Source organism: Suncus etruscus, chromosome 6 (assembly GCF_024139225.1).
Source record: "Suncus etruscus isolate mSunEtr1 chromosome 6, mSunEtr1.pri.cur, whole genome shotgun sequence".
In the NCBI taxonomy this organism is placed as follows: Eukaryota; Metazoa; Chordata; class Mammalia; order Eulipotyphla; family Soricidae; genus Suncus; species Suncus etruscus.
The window spans coordinates 116,146,674-116,172,400 of NC_064853.1; the positions used below are offsets into that span (position 1 = coordinate 116,146,674).

Below are 25,727 nucleotides of genomic sequence, written 5' to 3' on the forward strand. Positions count from 1 at the left end.
CCCAGAAGTGACTTACTTTCTCTAATCTCAATACATAAAGCATCTTGGATAGTCATAAGATAAAAATAAAATTAACAAGTATAAACTGTTATGGTATAGCTAATGCGTTTCTTTATGGAAAGAAAGATTACTTTGTGTGGGGTCGGAGTGATAGCACAGCACTAGGGCATTTGCTTGCACGTGGCTGACTCAGGGTGGACCTTGGTTTGATCCCCCAGCACCCCATATGGTTCCCCAAATTAGGAATGATTTCTTTTTTTTTATTTTTTTGATTTATGGGCCACACCTGGTGATACTCAGGGGTTACTTATAGCTATGCGCTCAGAAATTGCTCCTGGCTTGGGGGAACATATGGGATGCTGGGGATCGAACAGAGGTCCGTCCTGGATCAGCCCCACGCAAGGCAAACGCCCTATTGGCCAGGAGCAATTTCTGAACGCATAGCCAGGCATAGTTCCTGAGCATCACTGGGTATGGCCCCAAAACAAAAAACTAACAAACAAAAAGAAAAATTACTTTGTGTTCTCTAAAGCAGTCTCCCTTTTTATGCTTGAATTTTTCAGATTCTTATTTTGTTTAAAAGAAGTTATTTTCAGGGTCCGTGAGGTGGCGCTAGAAGTAAGGTGCCTGTCTTGCAAGCACTAGCCAAGGAAGGACCGTGGTTCGATCCCCCGGCATCCCATATGGTCCCCCAAGCCAGGGGCAATTTCTGAGCATTTAGCCAGGAATAACCCCTGAGCATCAAATGGGTGTGGCCCCAAAAAACAAAACAAAACAAAAAAAGTTATTTTCATTATATCAAAAGAAAGTTAACTAAGAGTCCTGATTCTAGATAGGAGGGCTTACTAGGATTTACCTGAATTTTGCTCTAATTTAATTTTCAGAATATGCTTTAGTTATCCTTAGATTAAGATCCAGTTGTCATTTTATGTTTTTTTCAGGAGGGAATTGTGGACTCTGTTGACAGTACTTTAAGAGATTTTTGTGGCCGGTGTGTTCAAGAATTCCTTAAGTGGTCCATTAAGCAGACAACACCACAGCAGCAGGAAAGAAGTCCAGTAAACACCAAATCACTTTTCAAGCGATTATATAGCCTTGCACTTCATCCCAATGCTTTCAAGAGACTAGGAGCATCACTTGCTTTTAATAATATATACAGGGAATTCAGGTAAGCATGTCGTATGCCATATGCTATATGCCATGAAAGGATATCTGTGAGGTCTTTCTAGTTTTCAGTAGTGATTTTATCATGGATTCATCTATCAAGTGCTAGTAAGTATCTGTCACATTCTGTGATATTTTCTGATTATTTGAAAATGGGTTAAAACTCAGCTTACAACCAGAGAGTCTCCAAGAAATAAATACTAATAAAGAATATCACAGCCGTCTTATAAAGTAACTGAAGACATAGCATGGGAACACAAAAGAATAGTATCAGTTTGAACAGGTTACAGAAGACTTTATCTAGTGTTCATATTTAGAGTGATAGGCACAGTACCCCTTCATTAACAATAGTGCAAACCATGTGTCTAAGAGGGAAAAAAAGTGAGAGGAAGGGATGAAAAGGAGGAGAGAGAAAGGAAGGGAGGGGGAGATAATGTTTGTCTAGAGGCAGGCAGGGAGTGGAGTGTGTAGGAAACTGTGGTCATTGGTGGCAGGAAACGTGCATTGGTGAAGGGTGGTTGGTGTACATTGTATAAGACTGAAACTCAGTCATGAACAATTTTACAACTGTGGCGTTCAAATAAAATGTTAAATAAAAACACCAACAAACCCTGTTTAAAAACATGGAGAGATAGTATGGAGGTAAGACATTTGCCTTGCATGCAGAAGGACAGTGGTTCAAATCCTGGCATCCCTTGTGGTCCCCCGAGCCTGCCAGGAGCGATTTCTAAACGTAGAGCCAGGAATAACCCCTGAGCGCTGTCAGGTGTGACCCCCTCCAAAAAAAAAAACAACCTGAAAAGTTTGCCATGAAATATGCATTCTTTGCCCTGGACTCACTGTGACTTGTTGAGTGAAATAATCACTTAATAGTACTGAGTATTCTTCTGTGTCCCCTTGCAGTTCACTTCTAATTTCAGTGCTTTGTGATCTGAGAAGTAGTCTGTATGATTTCTATCCTCTTGGGTTTAGAGAGGTATGTCTTATGGGCCAGCATGTAGTCTTTCCTGGAGAATGACCCATATGCATTGGAGAAGAAAGTGTATCCAGTTTTCTGGAGATGGAGTACCCTATAGATTTAAATAGAGAAATTCCATTTCTCTTTTCTTGTTTCAGCCTGTTTGACCTATCAAGTGGCGACAGGGCAGTATTGAGGTCTCCCACTATTATTGTGTTGCTATTGATAAGTCTTCTTTCCAATTTTTTTTCTTTTTTTTTTCTTCTGGTTTTTGGGTCACACCCGGCAGCGCTCAGGGGTTGCTTCTGGCTTTATGTTCAGAAATCGCTCCTGGCAGGCTCAGGGGACCATATAAGATGCCGGGATTCTAACCAATGACCTTCTGCATGAAAGGCAAATGCTTTATTCCATGCTATTTGTCCGGCCCCTTCTTCTTCTTTCAAATTTGTCCACACTTGTATTAAATATTTTGCAGGTCCTTCATTTGGTGCGTATATGTTTCAGAGTGTGATTTCTTCCTGTTGTGCATTCCCCTTTATTATTAGGAAATGTTCATTTTTGTCCTTATAACTTTTCTGAGTCTAAAGTTTGTGTCATTAATATGGTCACTCCAACTTTTTTTTTTTTTGTTTTGTTTTTGGGCCACACCCAGTAACGCTCAGGAGTTATTCCTGGCTATGCGCTCAGAAGTTGCTCCTGGCTTGGGGGACCATATGGGACACCGGGGGATCGAACCACGCTCCGTCCAAGGCTAGCGCATGCAAGGCAGGCACCTTACCAATAGCGCCACCGCCAGGCCCCATACTCCAACTTTTTTAAGGGAGTTTTTTTCCTAGATGATTTTCTCCAACCTTTGATTTTGAGTCTATGTTTGTTCTGACTATTCAGTTATGTTTATTTGTAGGCAGCACAATGTTGGATTCTGCTTTTTGATTCATTTTGCCACTCTGTGTCTCTTAGTGCATTTAGTCCATTGATGTTGAGAGAGGTAATTGTCACAGGATTTAGTGTCATCGTTGTTTAGAGTTTTGGTGTGTCTTCTGGTGTGTCTTGTCTTAAAGTAGACTTTCAATTTTTATTTTTAGGCTGGTTTTGAGTCTAAAGGTTTTGAACTGCTGTTTTTCTTTTTCTTTTCTTTTTTTTTTATACATTTTTTTTGGGGGGGTCACACCTGGCAGCACTCAGGGGTTACTCCTGGCTCTGCATTCAGAAATCACTCCTGGCAGGCTTGGGGGACCATATGGGATGCCAGGATTCAAACCACCATCATTTTGCATGCAAGGCAAATGCCCTACCTCCATGCTATCTCTCTGGCCCCTGAGCTGCTGTTTTTCTATGAAGTTAAGTATATTTCCTTCAAACCTGAAAGTGAGTCTGGCTGGGTAAAGTATTCTAGATGAAGCATTCATTTTGTTGAGTTTTGTCACTATATCCGACCACTGCTTTCATGCCTTGAGGGTTTCTTATGACAGGTCTGCTGTAAATCTTTTTTTTTTTTTTTTTTTTTTTGTTCTGGGTCACACCCGGCTGCACTCAGGGGTTACTCCTGGCTCTATGCTCAGAAATCACTCCTGGCAGGCTCGGGGGACCATATGAGATACCGGGACTCGAACCACCATCCTTCTGCATGAAAGGCAAATACCTTACCTCCATGCTATCTCTCCAGCTCCTGCTATAAATCTTAAGAATACTCCTTTAATTGCAATTTCCCTTTTATTATCTTGCTGCTTTTAGTATTCTATCCATATCTGTGCGATTCGTCATTGTGACTAGGATGTGTCTTGTGGTGCTTTTCTTCGGGTCTCTTTCAGCTGGTAATCTTTGGGCATGCAGGATTTGGTTTGCATGCAGTCTTTAGCTCTGGGAGTTTTTCTGAAATGATGTCCTTGGCCATTGATTCTTTCTGGGGATTTTCTTCCTGGGTCTCTGGGAGTCTAATGATTCATATGTTGTTTTTTGTTGAGTTAATTAAAGACTTCTATTTTCATCTGTTCATATTCTTTGAGTATTTTTCCATTGTCTGATCATTTGCTTTAAGGCTCTTTTCAAATCTCTTCTGTTGTATTGGGTTGTTCTGCATCTCATCTTCTGGCTCACTGATTCTATCCTCAGCTGCTGTTACTCTGTTGGAGAGGCTTTCTATTGAGGTTTACATTTCATCTACCATTTATTTTCAGTTCTTTTATTTCAGTTTGGAGTTTCTGATTTCTATCTTCATATCCTCTTGATTCTTATTTGTGTTTTATTCAGCTATTTTTTCTTTGAGCTTTATGAACATCCTCCATATTTTTTCTCTAAACTCCTTATCAGAGAGACTAACTATGTGTTTGGCACTTTTCAGGTCATCAGAGCTGCCATCTTCATTCTCTATATATGATGTTGGTCTGCATTGTTTCCCCATTGTCACGCATGTAGTGTAGTTTTTTTCTCCGTGTTATGGTGGGGTTCATTGGCTATAAGATGTGTGTAGCCAGGCCTGGAGAGATAGCACAGAGGCGTTTGCCTTGCAAGCAGCCGATCCAGGACCAAAGATGGTTGGTTCGGATCCCGGTGTCCCATATGGTCCCCCGTGCCTGCCAGGAGCTATTTCTGAGCAGATAGCCAGGAGTAACCCCTGAGCACTGCCAGGTGTGACCCAAAAAAACAAACAAACAAACAAACAAAAAGATTCGTGTAGCCAAGAATCAAAGCAGAGCGGCCATGCTTCTCTGGATTCACCCTTTGTGGGCAGAGACAGCGTACCATGATGACGTGCTCTGAGGAGATATTTTTTGCTAGGGGCCTTTCCCAGCTGCCTTGTGGAGGAAAGCAGGGAATAGGAAACCAAGCAGGTGCAAAGCAGTGAGTTTATAATGTCTCCTTTGAGCCAAAGCACAGTTACAGTACTTAGGTTTTACCCTTTATAGTTGGAGACAGACTACCTTGATGATATGCCCTGAAAACATTTTTTTTTTGCATCAATCAAACTATTATTTCTGCCGTATCTCAGCAGACCCTGGCCTCATTCCTCCTCCATTTTCAGGTAAAAACATCGCAGACCGTGCCTCAAGATCTCCTTCTTGCAGGTGAGGCAGAACCTGGCCTCAGATTGTAGTCTTGGAAATGAGGTTGTTGAAGATCTTTGTCAGTTTCATTTTCATAGGCTTTCTGCTTTAGGCCCTTCTCCAGCACCTGTGCGCATATATGCTCCGTGTGCAGATTGACTTTGGTGGCCCAGGCATCATAGGTCACTCTTGTGATCTTGTTGTTGGCCACCTTGAGCTTTTCCTCTGTGTGCCTTCAGAGCCTGGTAGCACTATCTCTCCCTTTCCAGGTGTGCCATGAAGTGTTTCAAGCTCTTTTTCAGGGACTCCTCATTCTTCAGCTTCTGACATTGTTCGATCAAGTCAGAGACAGGCTTTTTCATGGCGTCCAGGTTGGTGGCCAGCTGTTTATTTTTCTGGCTTTCCATCCTGGAGAGCTCCTGCTTCTCAGACTCTGAGGAAATTTTCTTCGCTGGGGCCTTTCACGGCTGCCTTGCGGAGGAAAGCAGGGAACAGGAAGCCAAGCAGGTGCAAAGCTGTGGGTTTAAATGTCTCCTTTGTGCCAAAGCACATGCGTTTGTTTAAAAGGCTTGGTGTCAATATGTTTTTGTATAGGTTAGAAGTTTTAAAGTATATTTAAAAATCACAAAATGATGGATCATTTTTAATGAGTATATGGAAGTAGGTTCAGAATAGCAGTTCTAAAGCTTTGTACTTGATACAATTGCAATTACATAGGAGGAGTGCGTATGCAGAGAAAATGTTGCCTTGTGGTTTATATAGACCTTTGTTCTTGAGAAAGTTTTTTTGAGAAGTATTTAGGTTTTACGGTTTGAAATATTTGAGTAATTTTTAAAACTGTGTGGCCGGAGAGATAGCATGGAGGTAAGGCGTTTGCCTTTCATGCAGAAGGTCGGTGATTCGAATCCTGCATCCCATATGGTCCCCTGAGCTTGCCAGGGGCGATTTCTGATCATAGAGCCTGGAGTAACCCCTGAGCGCTGCTGGGTGTGACTCAAAAACAAAACAAAAAAAAAAAGAAAAATTTAACACTGTAATTTTGGTGTGTACTTGTAAAATACATTAACTCTTTAATTTTTCATTCTTTATTGTTTTCTTAGACTAACCTCTATTTATTTTATAGGGAAGAAGAAACTCTAGTTGAACAATTTGTGTTTGAAGCCTTGGTTATATATATGGAAAGTCTGTCCTTAGCACATGCAGATGAAAAATCCTTAGGTGGGTCTTATTTGAGATTCTTATTTGCTGTCATTTTGTTTGCTTTATAGATATAGCTCTTCCACTCAGGGATTAAGCTTGGATAATACCCTGATAATCAGTGTATTTTTTTCTCACATCTTCATTTGGGATAATAAATAGATGTGAAGGGAGATTGGCTCTTCTAGAGTCTAAGATTCAGTTTGTAAGACATTCTTCCATGCTCTCCTTAAAGAATCTCGGTGTGGGCCCGGAGAGATAGCACAGCGGCGTTTGCCTTGCAAGCAGCCGATCCAGGACCAAAGGTGGTTGGTTCGAATCCTGGTGTCCCATATGGTCCCCCGTGCCTGCCAGGAGCTATTTCTGAGCAGACAGCCAGGAGTAACTCCTGAGCATCGCCGGGTGTGGCCCAAAAACAAACACAAAAAAAAGAATCTCGGTGTACCTCTGCTGCCCTCTGAGTTCTGGCTTGTCAGCATTTCTGTTAATATCCAATGGGACATTCTTATTGTGAAGCTATAATAAAGCAAGTCTATATCTATCTGTATGCAAAATGTGAAAGTATACATATTGTGCAAAGTAAAGATAGTTGGAAAGATAACTTTTGAGTTCTGTATAGTCAATGTTCTTATACTTATTGACAGTTTAGGAAGTTGGAAATAGCTTTTAGAACAAGGTGGGACGAGAGCTCTTTTTGTCCTAAGTAAGAATGGGAAATATTCTTTAGTAATGTTTGGTCAGGATCCTGTTAGGTATATCAGGGAAGTTTTGATGATGCAAAAATGTTTAGGTATTGATTTGTCTTTGTAGTCAGGGCATGGGCAAATGTAAACAGAAGAGACAGATTTAGGTTCTCTTGAGTGAGTTTGATTCTTCATATTAGTAGTGTACTTTTGGTAAAATAGTCCTTGTTATCCAGTAGCTTAAAAATTGCTTTGTTTATTAAAACTCCTATATAGGTGAATTATCTCAACAAATGAAATTTTACTCTTTAAATTCACTGTCATGTTGAAAAAGCATAGCAAGAAAACTCCATTGGGCCTCACCAGGTGGTGCTTAGGCCTTAACCCTTGCTCTTTGCTCAGGAATCACTTCTGGCCCACATGGATGGAAGTGCCCTACCTGCTATACTATTATTTTAATCCTGGTTTTACTTTTAAATTTTCTTCTATGAAGCGGTCCCATTTTAAGTAACAGTATAGCTTAACCAACACAGAAATTTAACCTAGATAAGTAAATGATTGTCTTAATTTGAGGTATGTAGGCTTTAGCTAGATTTGTGTGTTTTAAACTACTTACATAGTGCTCTCCATCTTGATTCTGTTATGGGAGGCTGGCTGTTCATTAGCTGATGGAGCAGTGGATAACTTTCTTGAGAATGTGATATTGTGAATTGTATTCACATGCAATTTGCATACCATCCTGTAATCTTAAATATGGGTTTTGTTTTTGGACATGCAATGTAAAGTGTTCAATTTATTTAAGAAAAAATATTCACTGTAATATACTTTTATATAAAGTGGGCCAACAAACTTACAATGCTAATTAAGAATAATCCATATATCTTCTTTGGAAATATATTGTGTGTTTGATATTAGGTACAATTCAACAGTGTTGTGATGCCATTGATCACTTAAGCTACATCATTGAAAAGAAGCATAATTCATTAAACAAAGCAAAAAAGCGTCGTTGGCCACGGTAGGTGAAACTGATTTCTTTGCTTTCTTTTCTATTTTCCAATAAAATAAATTTTCAGTTAATAAATGAGAGCTAGGAGGAATGTATGGAAACATAAAGAATATATTTCTGGGGGCCAGTGTGTGGCTCTAGAGGTAAGGTGTCTGCCTTGCCAGCGCTAGCCAAGGAAGGACCGCGATTTGATCCCCTGGCATCCCATTTGGTCCCCCCAAGCCAGGGGCAATTTCTGAGCGCTTAGCCAGGAGTAATCCCTGAGCATCAAACGGGTATGGCCCGAAAAACCAAAAAAAAAAAAAAAAAAAAAAGATATGATACTTGCCTTGCACACGATTGATCTTATTCAGTCAATTCTCTTTTTGGGGATGAGCTGTTGGGCCATAACCAGTGTGCTCAGAGGTTATTATATGGAATTCTGGGGATCAAGAACAGGTTGGCCTCATGCAAAGCAAATGCCCCTATGTACTGTGCTAGGCAGTGCTCTGTCAGTTCTTGAACACTACCAGGAATGACGACCTCTGTGCTTTGTCATTAGTTGAGTTCTGAGCACCAAGTATGGTCCAATTCTTTCTTTCCTCATAAGTAAATAAATAACAAAAGTAAGAAACTGGAGAGAGATTTCAAAGGGCTAGAAATGGCTTGCTTGGCATACTCGAGGGAGGTCCTTGGTGCTATAGACCTCCTAGGCTCTGCTGGTTGTAACCCTGGTGACTGCCACGTGCTGTATGTGGTAGCCCAAGTGGTCCCCTGCAGAGTGGGACCAGCGGAGTGTCCATGGTGACCCACAGCATTGCCAGGTTTGAGTAACATAGTATCACTCAGCCTAGTTAGTATCACTGATAGCCCTGTACCCCACATTGAAAAGAAAAAGTAAAGAGCACTTAGGACCTACTTAATCTGTGATGTTTTGTTATTCATGATAATATAGGCTATATATGGAATGCTGTTAAGTGACGTATCTAAATGTATTGGCATGATGAAATCAAGTTTATGTTTTCTAGACTCTGGGATCAGCTAATTGCTAAACTATTGGTATGTGTATTAATTACAATGTGTTATCTCTCTATAGAGGATTTCCACCTGGTGAACCATTGTGTTTACTGAATTTGGTCCAGTGGCTTTTAGCCCATTGTGGAAGGCCCCAGGCAGAATATCGACACAAATCCCTGGAACTCTTTTATAAGTTTGTGCCTTTGTTGCCAGGTATGTTAATCTTTAGGTCCCGTTTGTGAGTTTTGCTTTACCAGTATTTGATATCAGCACTAATGCAAAAACAGACACACACACACAAAATTAATGCAAAAACTAACCCTAATGTAAAAAAGGCAATTTTCCATTGTAACAAACAGTGTGCTTCTGAGCTGGACAGATGATATAGCAGTTAAGGCACTTTCTTTGCACTCACACAACCTAGATTTGATCCCTGGCACCTCATATGATCCCTGAGCTCCATCAGGAATGAACCCAGAGTGCTGAGCCAGAAATAATCCCTGACCACTGCTGGGTGTGTCCTCCAAACCAAAATGTTTCTTGTAAACAATAGGTTATAGAACATTTGTATAACATGATAAATTATTGTGATCATTTGTATTACTTGATAAATTATGACTAAATATTTTAAAGATTTATAGGAGAGAATTTAAATGCTGTTGATGCCAAGCAAATGATTAGAAATTAAAAATTTCCCAGTATCTTGTTATTTTACATTTCTAGTTTTCTGTTCAATTTAAAAGAGGTAGAGAGCTATTATTTTCTGGGTGTTAAAGTTATGCTTTTGCAATCTTAATAAATCATTTTTTTCAATATGTAATTAATAAAAAAGCTAATCTGTATCTGAATAAGCAGATATTATTGAGATATAAGAATGCTAACTGCTTTTCAGAATTAAGGGAGTTAAATAATTATACATAGTTATATGAACAGGAAAAATAGCTCACAGGGCTGGTGTGCATATCTTGTGTGTAGGAAGCTGGTTTTGATTCCTAGTATGGCAGTTCTTTTCAGCACTGCCAGGCGCAAACCCTGAGCACCAAGCTCCCTCTCGTGTAGCATTAAATAATTAACGATGGGGCTGGATGGCGGTGGCACCAAGCTCCCTCTCATGTAGCATTAAATAATTAACGATGGGGCTGGATGGCGGTGGATTTTTCTCCGTGCTAGAATGAAAATGAAAAAACAACAACAACAACAACAACAACAACAACAAACAATTCTTCTAAGCTTGAAATATTGTGCTATCCTGTACTTCCAATATGTTTAAGCCCAGGTTCGATGGGTTAGACACAGGGAATCCATGTTTCAGGAGAGGGCTCAGTTTCTACCTCTGTATGTGCAGCGCGACACTTAGAGCATCATCATGCAGTGCTCGTATTCCTGGCTGAGAGAGGTGGCAAGCTCTCTTCAGAAAATGGTGGTTGAAATATTGCACTGGTGAATGGGGGGGGGGGGGGGCGTGTTCTTTTTTTATAACTGAAACCCAACTACAAACAGGGCCATTGATGGACACAGAGATTCTTGGTGATAGAGGCAAAAGGTGTGTGGCTTCAGCAGAGCATAGGGACAGTTAGTCTTAAGTTTTTATTTTTATAATATCTTTATTTAAGCAATTTGATTATAAACACGCTTGTAGTTGGATGTCATTCATAAAAGGAACACCCCCCTTCACTAGTGCAACATTTCCACCACCAATGGCCCTACCTGTATTTCCCCCACCTGTATTCGCGACTGGCATTCTACTTCTTTCACTCATTGACATTGTCACCATAGTTGTTAGTGTAGTTATTTCTCTAACTGCACTCACCACTCTTTGTGGTGAACTTTATATCGTGAACTGGTCCTTCCAGCCCTTATCTCTATTGTTTCTGGGTATTATTAAAATAATGTCTTTTATTTTTCTTAAAATACATAGATGAGTGAGACTATTTTGTATCTATCTCTCACACTCTGGTTTATTTCACTCAACAATATAGTTTCCATGTCCTTCCATGTATAGGAAATTTTCATGACTCCATCTCTCCTAATGGCTGTATAGTATTCTATTGTGTATATGTATCACAGTTTCTTTAGCCATTCATCTGTTGAAGGGCATCTTAGTTGTTTCCAGAGTCTGGCTATTGTAAATAGTGTTGTAATGAATATAGGTGTGAGGAAGGCGTTTTTTGTATTGTGTTTTTGTGTTCCTAGGGTATATCCCTAGGAGTGGTATAGCTGGGTCAGATGTGAGCACAATATTGTGATGATGCCAGTAATACCCTATTTTAATATCTATTTAAAATTCTATTTTTAATATACATTGAAATTATTTTCAAATTTGGGTTTTTGTTGGAAGGGCATGTCCAGTGATGCTCACAGTTTGCTCTTGGCTCTGTACTCAGGGTTCACTCCTTATGGGGTTCTGGGGACCATATGTAGTGCTGGAGATTGAACTGAGTCAGCCATAGGCAAGGCAAGGCCCTTTTGCTCCAACTTTTATCATGTTTTTTGAAAAGGCATCATGGGGCTGGGCGGTGGCGCTGGAGGTAAGGTGCCTGCCTTGCCTGCGCTAACCTAGGATGGACCGCGGTTCGATCCCCCGGCGTCCCATATGGTCCCCCAAGAAGCCAGGAGCAACTTCTGAGCGCATAGCCAGGAGTAACCCCTGAGCCTCACAGGGTGTGGCCCAAAAACCAAAAAAAAAAAAAAAAAAAGAAAAGGCATCAGACTTCTTAATGTTTGTATTTTTTACCAAGAGATGCTGTATTTTAATTAGCCATGTAGTGATTCAATTAAACTTATTGAGTTCTTTCTGTGTTTTAATGTTTTAATGTTTCTTCTTACAGGCAACAAATCCCCTTCTTTATGGCTAAAAGATGTTATTGAGAAAGAAGGCATGTCATTTCTTATAAACATATTTGAAGGGGGAGGAAGCAACTGTGACCAACCATCAGGCATCCTTGCTCAACCAACCCTCTCACATTTGCAAGGACCATTCAGTCTCAGGGCCACACTGCAGTGGATGGACATGCTTCTGGCAGCACTAGAGTGCTACAATACATTTATTGAAGAGAAAACCCTGGAAGTATCTGAGTTTCTTGGTAGGTAACATTTATCTCTTAAGTTAGTATTGTCTCTTGATTCTGCTTGGAATCTTACTGGGAGAAGGTGAGAGGGATTTTGATTAGAAAGTTGATCTCTGTTTCAAGTTAACAATGAGGATGAGTTTATTGTGTTTGCTTACAAGGAAGTCCAGTTTGAAGTGGGCCTATCCCATTCAAGCCAATATTGTTCAAGGGTCATTTTTGTGTTCTTTTCATAGGTTCTTTTTTTTTTTTTTTTTTTGGTTTTTGGTTTTTGGGCCACACCCGGCGTTGCTCAGGGGTTACTCCTTGCTTCTGCTCAGAAATCTCCCCTGGCAGGCACGGAGGACCATATGGGACGCCGGGATTCGAACCAACCACCTTAGGTCCTGGATCAGCTGCTTGCAAGGCAAATGCCATTGTGCTATCTCTCCGGCCCCTTTTCATAGGTTCTTAATGAATCCCTTCATAAAATAACCTTTTAAAGTTTTCGTATAGTTCATTTCAGATATTTTTTGGTAACATGAAGTTGTATAGTTTTATTTCATGTATCTGTGTAGTGTCTTTATTTTTTGTGTGTGTATGTGAAATTTCCCCTATTATGTGTTTTTCTGATAAAATGTTTGACTTATTTGCAGTGAAGAGGACAGAATGCAAGGTAGAAACTGCATCTTATTCTTTGCTGGGAAGACAGGCTAAACAGTATTCCATTGCATGATGAGTACTGCTGTTTCTTTATGTACTCATCTGATGTTGAACATTTGGGTTCTTTCCAGATTATTTTAGCTATTGTGAATAGTGCTGTAGTAAATAATAAATAAATAACTGCTGTATTTATTTTTAACCTTTATTATTTACATTTTTGATTTTCAATGAAGTATATTATGCCTGTACTTAAAGAAGGAATTTTATGTACAGCCATGTTAGTGGCATTAGAAGTAATCTTGTGTTAATACTTGAGTGTCTTTTTTTTTTTTTTTTTTTTTTTTTAGGTGGTGAAGTGCAGTCTTCACTTTGGAGAGCGGTGGCTTTCTTTTTAGAAAGCATAGCTATGCATGATATTACAGCAGCAGAGAAGTGCTTTGGCACTGGGGCAGTAGGTAACAGTTTTAGCCCTCAAGAAGGAGAAATATATAATTACAGTAAGTGTACAGTTGTGGTTCGACTAATGGAATTCATCACGACACTGCTCTGTGCCTCTCCAGACCACTGCTCGGTAGGTTCGTTGCTCCTGCTGCTGTTTTTTTTTTTTTTTGTTTTTTTTTTACTTTATTGATTGATTGATTGGTTGGTTGCTTGGTTTTTGGGCCACACCCAGCGGTGCTCAGGGGTCATTCCTGGTTTTTGCACTTAGAAATTGACCCTGGCAGGCTGGGGACCATATGGGATGCCGGGAATCAAATTGATCCCCCCTGCCCTACTGCTGTGCTATCTCTCCAGCTCTGTTCCTCCTGTTGTTAATGCCAGATCAGTAGTAGGCTCTTAGAAACATTTGTATGCTATTGTTTAGAAGTACTATGACTTTATTATAATTTTCCATTGCTGTAGAAACAGTAAGAATTAAAAAAATTTCATGGATCCAAATTTATATTGTGTGGACAAAATATAAAATGATTTTTAAGCGTTTTTTATTATGTATGCTTTTTACAGTATGCTCTTAGAAAACCTGTATTGAGGGGCCAGAGAGAAAGCATGGATGTAGGGTGTTTGCCTTGCATGCAGAAGGATGGTGGTTCGAATCCTGGCATCTCATATGGTCCCCCAAGTCTGCCAGGAGCGATTTCTGAGCGTACAGTCAGGAGTAACCTCTGAGTGCTGCTGGGTGTGACCCCCAAAAAAACAAAAAACCAAAACCAAAACAAAAAACCCCTCTTACATACACCACAAAAGCACCGAGGGGAGAGTAAATGATCATGTAAGGAGTCTATAGTTAATCCCATGACAGTATACTTCAAGGGTGGGTAAACCCTGTATCTCCTAGGCCAAGGGAATTCCCTCTATTAATATCCCCAATAGTTACTGTGCCTATGCAGGGTGGAAAAGAAAAATAAAGCACAAAATAATCCTTTTATCCACATATATATTTATTGATTGATCAATTTCTTTTGACGTCTTTATTTTGGTGTAGATATTGAAGTTGATGTCTCTATTTTATTTTATTTTCTCTTTCTCTTTCTTTTTGCACTCTGGCATGGTTTGATTTCAGAACTGAGACTATTGTGTGGTGCTTGTCTTTATTGCTGTAGTGCTCACTGGATATTTAATTTGATATTTCTTTCTGTATTGTTGAGGTGTTTCAATTACCTTTTCCATGTCCTCTCTCAAACTGAGGTTGAAAGCTTCTAGATTGGACTTTGCCCATTTTCAGCTTATTTGATATTTATTTATTTATTTATTTATTTATTTATTTATTTATTTATTTATTTATTTATTTATTTTACCCCATTCTATTGCTTTTCTTTTCTTCAAACAAAACCACATAACTCGGATTATCTAGCTCCGCCTCTCAAATAGAGGGGAAAACAAGGGAGGGTACTAGGACCAAACAGATATATGATCACTAATAGTAAGCTAGACAAAGAGGGGACTCTAGCAGCCCAGGGGGTGCTGGTGGGGGATATGGGTTGCAGGAAGGAAATGGTGATGGGGGGAGGACAAATTTGGTGATGGGTATTCCCCTGATTCAATGTTAATATGTACCTAAAATACTACTGTGAAAGATATGTAAGGCAATATGATCAAAATAAAAATTAAAAAAAAAAAAACCTGCATTGGGGGCCTAAATGATAGTACAGGAGGTGAGGTGTTTGCTTGCTTGTGAATCACCTGGGCTTGATTGCCAGCATTTCATATGGTCCCCTGAGCCCACCAGGAATATTTCTTGAACACTGAGCAAGGATTAATCTCTGAGCCCTACAGTTACGGTCCCACTGCAATTCTCCCAAAAACAGGAAAAGAAAATATGTGTTAGTAAATATTTGTAACTCTCTAACTTCCAAGCTAGGCCCCATCTTCTGTCTGTTTGTTAAAGCTTTTATTTGAACACATTGTGGCCTGTTGACTTGTGTTTTGTGGGACTATTTTTTCACTGTAATGACTGTTAAGTTGCTGCAGCAAGGTCTGTATAATCTTCAAAATCTATACTTTCTGTCCAACACTTTTCAGAGGAAGGTGCCAACCCCTGCCTTAGTTAGTTCAAAGTTTCCAACTTCTTGTATTCTAGTGACAGTCTAAATGCTGACTAAAATGCTTTTCATATTAATCTTTTACAGATCCTTGAAAATGACGTATGCAGCAGAATCTTCCTGACACTCCTGGTGAAGGCAGTATGTGAGCCTTCAAGCATAGGCTTTAATACTGGTGACATTCTAGTCATGAATCATCTTCCTAATGTCTGTGTGAACCTGATGATAGCACTAAAGAAGTCCCCATACAAAAATACCCTAGAAATGCATGTCAAGGAAAAAATAACCACTCGAAGGTGGGCCTTTTAGTGATTCTCAGTATTTAGTGGCCTTCAGGATTGTACCCTGTTCTGTGCTCTGGCAGCTACTTGTATGGTTTCTGCGAAGCTTTTTCTTCAGATAAAGCTGTTCATCAGTGGGAGTTTGGTGTGAAGGGTCAATTATTGAAAATGATCTATTTAGTACAGGCTTACCTGCCCCTGGCTAGGAAGCCAACCTGGATTGTGACTTGGCCCCATAGTTTCCCATTTATTATTTGTGTGCAGACCACCCTTTTTGGTGTTAGCTTATGTTTGTCTTTCAGGGTTATAATGAATTTGAGTTAGGTGGTTTTAATTAGCATATTTATAACAGAATGTTCTTTTTTGGGGGGGTGGGTCATACTCGGTGATGTTGTTCAGGGTTTACTCCTGCCTCTGTGCTTAGAAATTACTCCTGGTTGGGGCCGGGTGGTGGCGCTGGAGGTAAGGTGCCTGCCTTACCTGCACTAGCCTAGGAGACAGACCGCGGTTCGATCCCCCGGCGTCCCATATGGTCTCCCAAGCCAGGAGCAACTTCTGAGCGCATAGCCAGGAGTAACCCCTGAGCGTCACCGGGTGTGGCCCGAAAACCAGAAAAAAAAAAAAAAAGAAATTACTCCTGGTAAGTTCAGGGGACCATATGGGAAACCGTGGATTGAATCTAGGAATCTAGGTCAGCTTTGTGCAAGGCAAATGCCCTATCCACTTTGCTATTCCTGCAGTCCCTAAAAGAATGTTCTTGTTTTTTTTTCTATATCATGATAAAACCAGTTCTTACATAGTTTCTTTTGTTTCTCCCATGTGACCAGTGTTGAGGAGCTCTATACTGCTCATGGGAACAGGACCATGCTGACATCCATTGTATCAGCTTGTAAACAACTTCATAAAGCTGGGTTTCTACATGTGGTATTGCCATCTCAAGTAAGCATGGCTAATTTTGTTTTGTTTTTTATTTCTTTAATCTTTATTATAATGAGTTACTTATCTCTTTGTTGTTGATTTTGGGCTATACCCAGTGGTGCTTAGGGTTTACTCCTGTCTCTGTGCTCAAGAATTATTCTGGTAGTACTTGGGGGACCATATAGGAAACTGGAGATCAAACCTGAATTTATCACAAGGCAAACTCCCTGCCTTCTATACTGTTATTTGTATCGCCCTTCTAATTTTTTAAAAACATTTTTCTGACCCTTCTAATTTTTTTTTGTTTGTTTTGGTTTTTGGGTCACACCCGGCATCACTCAGGGGTTACTCCTGACTCTATGCTCAGAAATCCCTCCTGGCAGGCTCGGGGGACCACATGGGACGCCGGGATTCGAACCGATGACCTTCTGCATGAAAGGCAAACACCTTACCCTCCATGCTATCTCTCCAGCCCCCTTCTAACTTTTTTTAAAAACATTTTTCTGACCCTTCTAATTATTATTATTATTATTATTATTATTATTATTATTTGGTTTTTGGGTCATACTCGCTAGTGCTCAGGGGTGACTCCTGGCTCTATGCTCAGAAATCGCCCCTGGCAGGCATGGGGGACCATATGGGATGCCGGGATTCGAACCACTGTCCTTCTGCATGCAAGGCAAATGCCTTACCACCGTGCTATCTCTCTGGCCCCTTTCTAATTTTTTTAAACATCCTATATGAATTGGGTATGAGTGTGTGCTGAAATGGTTATTATAGAAATACTTATGTCAGAAAATGTAGATGTTAACGACACAATGAAAGTACTATGAAAGTAAATAAGAAAACATACTAATAAGTCAATATAAACTAGAAATAAAGAACATTTGAAAATTTTCATCAGTATTATGAAGAACTTTAAGAATCAAATGTTATTGTATCCTTCTGGTTAGACATCAGGAATGAAAATAAAGCATAGAAAGTAAAATTGAGAGTTTGAGTTTGGCTGAGTGTGAGACCAGCAAGAGCACAGCTGTGAGCAGTGGCCAGAGATTGGTTTAACCTCTGGTCCAGGTACCTGAACCTAGAACCATCTGTCTTTTGGTTGTAGGTAGATTTTGGCCAGGTAGAGGACGCCCTCAAAATTGAGAGTTTGATTTCAGCTGAGTGTGAGACCAGCAAGGGCATAGCCATGCCACTTCATCCTCTGACTGTGCATTTATTCCAGTCAGGGAGCTGTACCACAACACTTAATAACAGTACACTATATGAAAGTTCACTTTGGGAAAATTATGCAGAACCCCACACACCTTGTAAGTGAAGATACTATTTCTGGAGACCCAACCAACACTATTCATATAACATCTCTGATCTGGACTTTAGAGATGAAATGTTTTGAATGTTCAACAAACTGAAAGAAACAATGGAACAGACAGTTCAAAAAACTCAGGGGTTATGGGAGTAGAAATGAGGAAACTTCAAACAGAAATATTAGGGCTGAAAAACTTGGTAGGTGAAAAATGGAAACCTCACTGGCAAGAGTCACCAGCAGAGTAACAGCTGCTGAGGACAGAATCGGTGATACAGAAAATGAGTTGCATAACAACTCTATACAACAGAGGAGGCTGGATATAATCCTCAAAGTAAGTGAACAGATGACAATAGAACTCAGGATAAACTCAATAGAAGCAACATAAGAATCTTTGGGGTCCCAGAAACCCAGAAAGAAAATCCAGATAGAGAATCATCAGTAAAGTACATCATTGCTGAGAAATTCCCAGAAATAGAGTGTCTGCAACTGTATTCTGGATGCCCAAAGAGTATCAGCTAAAAGAGATCCGAAGAAAAGCACCCAAAGGCACATACTAGTCACAACAATGAAAAGCACAGATAAGGATAGAATACCAAAGCAGCACAATCAAAAAGGAAAATTATATATAAAGAGGCATCTTTGAGATTTACAGTGGATATATATCACAAGCAACTCTCAAAGCCCAAAGGCAGTGTTGGGATATAGTGACAAAACTCAATGAAATGAATGCTTTGCTAAGAACACTTCACCTGGTCAAGCTTTTATTCAGGTTTGAAGGAAGGATACACAGCTTCATGGATAAAAAATAGCTTAGAAACTTTACAGACTGAAAAACAGCCTTAAAAGAAGAGCTGAAGGATCTACTCTAAGCCAAGGCAAACCCAACAAACACACCAGACTCCTACAAAAAGATTACAGGCCCATGACAATTATCTCTTTCAATAGCAATGGCCTAACTGCACCAAGTAAGAGACATTGAGTGGCAAAATTAATCAAAATGTCCAATCAAGCATATTGCTGCCTGCAAGAAATACATATGAATAGTTAGAGCAAACAAACTCAAAGCCAAAGGTTGGAGGACAATCATTCAAGCAAACAACTCCCTTATAAAGGCTGGGGTGGCCATACTGATATCAAACCACACAGACTTTAAACTTAAAAAAGGTCATAAGAGATAGAGCTGGCATTTTTTTTAGCTTGATTGATTGATTAGTTTTTGGGCCACACCTGGTGACGCTCAGGGGTTACTCCTGGCAATGTGCTCAGAAATTGCTCCTGGCTTAGGGGACCATATGGGACACTGGGGATGAACTGCAGTCTGTCCTAGGTTAGCACGTGCAAATGTCCTACCACTTGTGCCACCATTGCAGCCCTGAAAAAGACCTGTATTATGAAACATTTTGTAATGTTGGTGTTTAAATAAGAATATATTAATAGGGGCCGGGCGGTGGCGCTGGAGGTAAGGTGCCTGCCTGCCTTGCCTGCGCTAGCCTAGGACGGACCGCGGTTCGATCCCCCGGCGCCCCATATGGTCCCCCAAGAAGCCAGGAGCAACTTCTGAGCGCATAGCCAGGAGTAACCCCTGAGCGTCACAGGGTGTGGCCCAAAAACCAAAAAAAAAAAAAAAAAAAAGAATATATTAATAAAATAAAATAAAGAATAATTGAGGGGGCTGGAAAAATAGTACAGGGCATAAAGCACTTGTCTTCATACAGCCTTCTCCAGTTCAACCCCCATCACCAGATTGTTTCCTTAGTCTTCAACATGGATCTCTCCTGAGCACAAAGCCAGCATAATCCCTGAGCCCTGCCCTCCCCCAGAAAAAAAAAAAGATAAAAGAAAGAAAAAATCGAGTGAATATTTTTCTGGTAATTGGAAAGGACTTAACACAGATTTTAAAAAATTCAGTGAAAGGTATGAACTTGTTTCATTGTATTATATCCAACTGCTGAATATTTCATCATTGACTTGATTTTAGTCTACAGATGAGCATCGTTCATTTGCCACAAAACTTTTGTCCATGGTTTATAAAAGCATTGCGCCTGCAGATGATGGACAGAATCTTCCTTTGCTGGACCCCAGTTATAAGCGAATAGCCAGTGGACTTCTGGAATTGGCCTTTGCTTTTGGAAGAGTGGTAGGAAATACATTATAATGCTATTCTATCCTAATATATAACTTGATAATTTACGTTGTGTGTCTATAATTAGAAATTCAGTTAGATAAAGTTCTTTTTTTTTTTTTTTTTTTTTTTTTTTTTTGTGATTTTTGGGTTACACCCGGCAGTGCTCAGGGGTTATTTCTGGCTCCAGGCTCAGAAATTGCTCCTGGCAGGCACAGGGGACCATATGGGGTGCCGGGATTCGAACTGATGACCTCCTGCATGAAAGGCAAACACCTTACCTCCATGCTATCTCTCCGGCCCCTAGATAAAGTTCTTAAATGCCTGAGTATTATAATTGGCATGTACTGATTTAGGAGCCATTTTTAAGAAAATAATAAGTTTCAGTGTTATTAAATTGAAGTTTTGTCTGTCTATTTAGGAATCTTGTCAGAGAGTATTTTGTGACTCTATGGTTTTGACTCTATGACTCTGGGTTGTTTTGACAATGAACCTCTTCTCAATCCTAATTTCTTAAACTTAAAACATAAAATGAGGGTTGCAACTTCAGTTAGGGGAATATAACTTTTAAAGGTGTGTTTTTGTTTTGTTTTGTTTTGTTTTGTTTTGCCACATCCAGTGGTACTCAGGGGTTATTCCTGGCTTTGCACTCTAGAATTACTCCTGGTGGTGCGTGCAAGGCAAAAAAGAACCACTACTCACTGTTCTACCACTTCAGCTCCTAAAGGTTTGTTTTAGTGGGTTTCTTTATTATTTACTGTTCGTAAGTACTTAGTATTTGTCCTTTTTTTTTCTTTTTCTTTTTGGACCATACCTGGTGTCGGTCAGGGGTTATTCCTGGCTATGCACTCAGAAATTGCTCATGGCTTGGGGAACCATATGGGACGCCAGAGGATCAAACCGTGGTCTGTCCAAGGTTAGAGTGTGCCAGGCAAAACGCTCTACTGCAAGTGCCACCACTCTGGCCCTGATTTTTGTACTTATTTTAAATACCTAGATGTATCCAATATTATATGGAAGTGAAAAAAGTTTTTAAGTGGAAAAGGTTTAAGAAGCTCTGCTCTTGATGAATAACTTTTTTTTTTCTTGTGCACTGTTCCCGGAGGTACTTCAGTACCAGGTCAGTGCGCGGAGCGGACGGAGCATTCTCCTCTTTCGACTCCCAGCTCCAAAAATCCATTTAACATATTGTCCTCAGGTAGAGGACGTATCAGATATTAAACCGATAAGAAAAGATACTACACTTGATCTTAGCCAAAAGGTCGAGAAGCGATGATGAATGATTTAATGTCTGAATGGAGCAGGAAAAATAACACAATGGATAGGGCCTCTGCCTTGCACACAGCTAACCCAGATTCGATTCCCAGCTTCCCATATAGTTCTCTGAGCACCACCAGGAATGATTCTTTGAGATCACAGCCAGGAGTAACCCCCGAGTACTGCCTGGTGTGGCCCCAGAACAAAACAGACAAAAAATGTCTGTTTGACTTCTAAACTGTTCAAGGGTAGCATCAGTTTCTGCTATGACTTAAATTCTGCCAGCAAGATATGTGCACTCTGTTCCACCCACCTTCCCTTCTCTTGAGGCAGGAAACTTTTCTGAGCTCTTCTATCCATTTAATGGGAACAAATTACATATTTAAATAGTCTGAAATTCCTTAATCATTCAAGACATATTTCTGGAAAGGTAGCAAAATTACGAGTCAATGAAAATTGCCTTAACAAGAAAAACATACTGCTTTACATATGGAAATATAAATAGTTGAAACTTAAGTCCAGGTCTCTTCAGATACCTACACTATTTTTAGATCTGACAATGTAAGATTTTTTTTTAACTTTAAAGTGTTTTTAGACCTTACAATGTAAGTTTTGTTTTTTTTTTTTTTTTACATTCGTATCTATTCAAGTTATCTTTCTACAGCATGCAAGCTGCATACTTTTTCTGATTACCCTTTTCTTTCTGTTTCTCAGAGTGAGCACCTTGTAAATATTCTCCTGGACAGAGCAGTGTTATCCATGCCATCCTCAGGAGGGTTGCAGAAAAACATCATCACTGTACCCCACGGAGAGTATTTTTATAGCTTGTTCCCAGAAATCATCAATACTGAACTATTGAAAAATGTAGATCTTGCTGTGTTGGAACTCATGAAATCATCTGAGGTTAATCCCAGAATGGTAATAACTTTCTTAAATATTTTCTTTGTTTTGGTTGTTTGTGTGTGTGGACCATACAATGTGATTTTTAGGGAACTGTCAGGGCCAACCCAGTCAGGGCCAACTCGTGAAGCCAGGTAGTCCCTCAGCCATAGTTCTGGCCCCAGTAAATATTTTCTTACATAATGCTTATAAAAGTTTTATCATATTCCTTAAATTGAGCATTAAAACAAATATCACTCTAAGGTTTATAGCTCTTGCCAGTATTTAAAAGGAAAATTAAAGTTTTGTTAGCTGGCTTGAATGACTGGAACACATGCATTATAAGCAGGAACTCTAGGTTCTACCTCTGACACCATGTGTCCCATTGAGCATCACCAGGTGAAGCCAAATAAAGATACCACACAAAATTTAAGAAAACACATCTTTATAGTTTTAATAAATGTCAGTAGATACGAAAACCATCATTAGTGTGTTTAATCATTTGCTTTGTTATATATCTGAACCTAAACCTAATGTGGTACAGGTTACCATTTCCCAAGTATTGACATTGGCATAGGAGTTCATAGACTTGTCCTTAAGCCCAAGCCTGTCTTTTGTTTTTCCCCCACTACAAGCTGGTCCTCTACATTTCCATGAAACTGCATAGTCTTGAGTTTTTTGGGGGCTCACGTGTCATCATTCTTTGCACGTTTCTGCTGTAGTCCAATTTTCTCTCTCATTTTGAATTTTTGGAGCTCAGTGTTTAATGTGTAGTTGACTGATTTTACAAACTTCTAGGATTTTGAAATCAACCTCCTTGGTTTAAGATTTTATTCCAAGCAGGGCTATTGCTATTACAGGGGACTTTATTTTGGTGGGTTATACTAAAATTGTTTACTTAAAAATTTATTTATTTTTTGTTTGGGGGATTTACCTAGAATTGTTTAGGGCTTATTTCCTGGCTCCACACTCACAAATCACTCCTGGTAGTCTTGTGGGACCATTATAGGGTGCTGGGGATTGACTCCAAGTCAGCTGCGTGCATGGCAATTTTTCACTCACTACAATATCTTTCCATAACAACACCCCTCAGTTTTTTAAAGTTTATTTAAAGAAAATGTATCACATAGTTGACATAGTTGATTATGATACAATGGTTAGATAAATGAAAGCAAAGTTATTGAACAAATAGAAAAAAGAGAAAGAAGGAAAGGAAAAAGAAAAAGAGTAAGTAAGCACATTAGTGAAAATTATTGCATCTCCATTGAAGTCATTAATTCAGTGTCAGAAAGTTTAATAATTCTTGTTATTAAATCCCATTCTTTTAAGTTGGAATATTTCTTTAGAGATTACAGTATCAAGCAAATGAATTTGTATAGAAATTCAAAGCACTATTACTGTTACTGCAACTTTTAGGGGCTTGTACTCAGCTGCCAGGTCTCTGAACAGAAGGAAGATATAAGGGGAAGGTACACATAAAGCCCCACAAAAACTTGTTCCATAAAGCCCCAAAACCAGCGCACCTAAAGTGTGGTCAGATTGGTGTCCCCAAAGGGAATCATAGAGGGTCACAGATGAGGCAGGGCCATCAGGGAAATAGTGATTCTAGGTGATGGAGGCAGCAAGTGCGATTTCTGCAGAGGGGGCTTGGCCCATCCTCTCTCTTCTTGCAAGCCAAATCCGCTTTCTGCTGCTTGGACCCATGTACCCATGATCTTTCATAGCTTGGATTATATCTTGCTCAAGAATTGCCTGTAGTGGAAGTCTCATGCCCAAGTTCCAGGGGTGGGGTGGGGGTTTAAAAAGCACGGATCTGGAAGTAATGCCAACACAAGAAATAATCCACACAAGGTTAGGGAGATAAAACAGGTTCAGAAACTTCCACCACGAGCTCTCTGCCAGCAGGCAAAGACAGCAGGCTGACAGCAAGCTGTGGAACTGAAACATACAGTCTCTAGTCTGAGAAGAGTAGGATCATGGGTAGAGAACAGGTATGGGTAGGAGGCCAATTTAGGGGTACTTCCCACTCAGGGTAAGTACAAGCAAAGAAGAATTATCGTGAATAAAGTAAAAACTGTTTACTCCAACATTGGCCTGGTTTGAACATGTCAAAGATCAGTTCTTTTTTTTTTTTGGACACCTGGTAATGCTTAGGACTTACTTCTGACTATACACTATGGGATCATTCCTGGCAGGACTTGTGGGGGCCATAAGAGGTTGGCCACATCAAGGCAGATGCTTTCTGTTGTATTATCTCTTGATGGCCTTTCTTCCAGTGGTTTTTTTTTATTTGTTTATTTTTTAGACCACATCCTAGAATGCAGTGGTGCTGTTTAGTCCAGCTCTGTGCTTGGGATGATGCCAGTGCTTAGGGAGTTGCTTCCTACATGCTAAAACTTAGTATTTTTGTGTATCTGTTTACTGGTTTATTTGAGAGGTTTGGGCCTTACCTGGCAGTTTACAGGACTTATTCTGGCTCTGTGTTCAGAAATACTCCTGCCAATGTCAGGCTTTTGAATAGGGGTGGAATGCATGCAAGGCAAGTACCTCCTATGCTACTGGACCCCAATTTGTACTTTATAATCTTAGAAGTAAATTATAGATGATCTACCACACTCAGGAGCTACAACATTTTAATTGTTTCAGATTCAGGTGAAGTAGATGAAAACCATATACATTTATTTCAATTCTCTTCTCAAATTCTAAAATGAAAGAAAAGGCATTTTTTCCTAGGTACCCCCCCTTTTTTTAAATCACAATCTTAAAGGAAAAAAATGACAACTTTTTGGTATTTGGAGTAGAAAAGAATGACTTCAGAGGGCCGGAGAGATAGCACAGTGGTAGGGTGCTTGCCTTGCACATGGCGAACCCAGAAGACGGTGGTTCAATTCCCAACATTCCAAATGGTCCCTCGAACCTGCTCAGGGCAATCAATTTCTGGATGCAGAGCAAGAGTAACCCCCAGAGCGCTGAGTCATACAAAAGAATGACTTCAGAGTTCAAAAGAAGCTTCAGTGGGAAAAGCATGACCAATTTGTGTTACAAAACTCAGTTGTGCTATAAAAAGCTTGAAAACTTCATATCATTTTAGGCAGCTGCACAGGTAAAAAAAAATAAGACGCACGGGATATTTTGTTTTGTGTTTCACCAAGGGTGCAGTTTTATTTAGGTTGAATATAACTTTCAGGTTCTAATAAAATTTTTATGTAAAAGGAGAAGAAACATGAAGCTATAATACAAATATTGATAAATTCTTTGATAAATTTCCATAGTGTATATAACATCACCAAGAATTTCTTCCCAAGTAAGATATATTGTGAAAATCAGGTAAAATGGTATATTCAAAGCATCATGGATAGTGCATAGTGTTTTAAGTTATATTAGTTTAATTCCTTCTTTCTCTCCATATTAGTATTCTTAAATGGTCAATTACCACTGATAAATGAATATATTTTTATAAAAAAATTTTTTTGTGGGCCCGGAGAGATAGCACAGCGGTGTTTGCTTTGCAAGCAGCCGACCCAGGACCAAAGGTGGTTGGTTTGAATCCCGGTGTCCCATATGGTCCCCCGTGCCTGCCAGGAGCTATTTTTGAGCAGACAGCCAGGAGTAACCCCTGAGCGCCGCCGGGTATGGCCCATTTTTTTTTTTTTTTTTTTT

At 39.8% G+C, this 25,727-nt stretch overlaps 2 protein-coding genes and 1 non-coding gene across 3 annotated transcripts in view; 1 reads left to right on the forward strand and 2 right to left on the reverse strand.

Annotated features, from left to right (window-relative positions):
* Nucleotides 1–25,727, reverse strand: part of UBE2V2 (ubiquitin conjugating enzyme E2 V2) — a 738,183-nt gene that overhangs the window by 133,037 nt on the left and 579,419 nt on the right. The window lies entirely within an intron of this gene.
* Nucleotides 1–25,727, forward strand: part of PRKDC (protein kinase, DNA-activated, catalytic subunit) — a 207,487-nt gene that overhangs the window by 61,671 nt on the left and 120,089 nt on the right. Inside the window, exons 27-36 of the mRNA XM_049775793.1 lie at nt 942–1,168; nt 6,290–6,384; nt 7,962–8,061; nt 9,128–9,261; nt 11,877–12,131; nt 13,106–13,329; nt 15,386–15,594; nt 16,407–16,518; nt 19,788–19,946; nt 21,903–22,106. Of these exons, the coding sequence (XP_049631750.1) occupies nt 942–1,168; nt 6,290–6,384; nt 7,962–8,061; nt 9,128–9,261; nt 11,877–12,131; nt 13,106–13,329; nt 15,386–15,594; nt 16,407–16,518; nt 19,788–19,946; nt 21,903–22,106 (1,719 nt within the window). The remainder of the gene's footprint in view (nt 1–941; nt 1,169–6,289; nt 6,385–7,961; nt 8,062–9,127; nt 9,262–11,876; nt 12,132–13,105; nt 13,330–15,385; nt 15,595–16,406; nt 16,519–19,787; nt 19,947–21,902; nt 22,107–25,727) is intronic.
* LOC126012761 (U2 spliceosomal RNA) lies at nt 21,015–21,205 on the reverse strand. Its single transcript, XR_007497159.1, has one exon. It is a non-coding gene; the product is annotated as a U2 spliceosomal RNA (small nuclear RNA).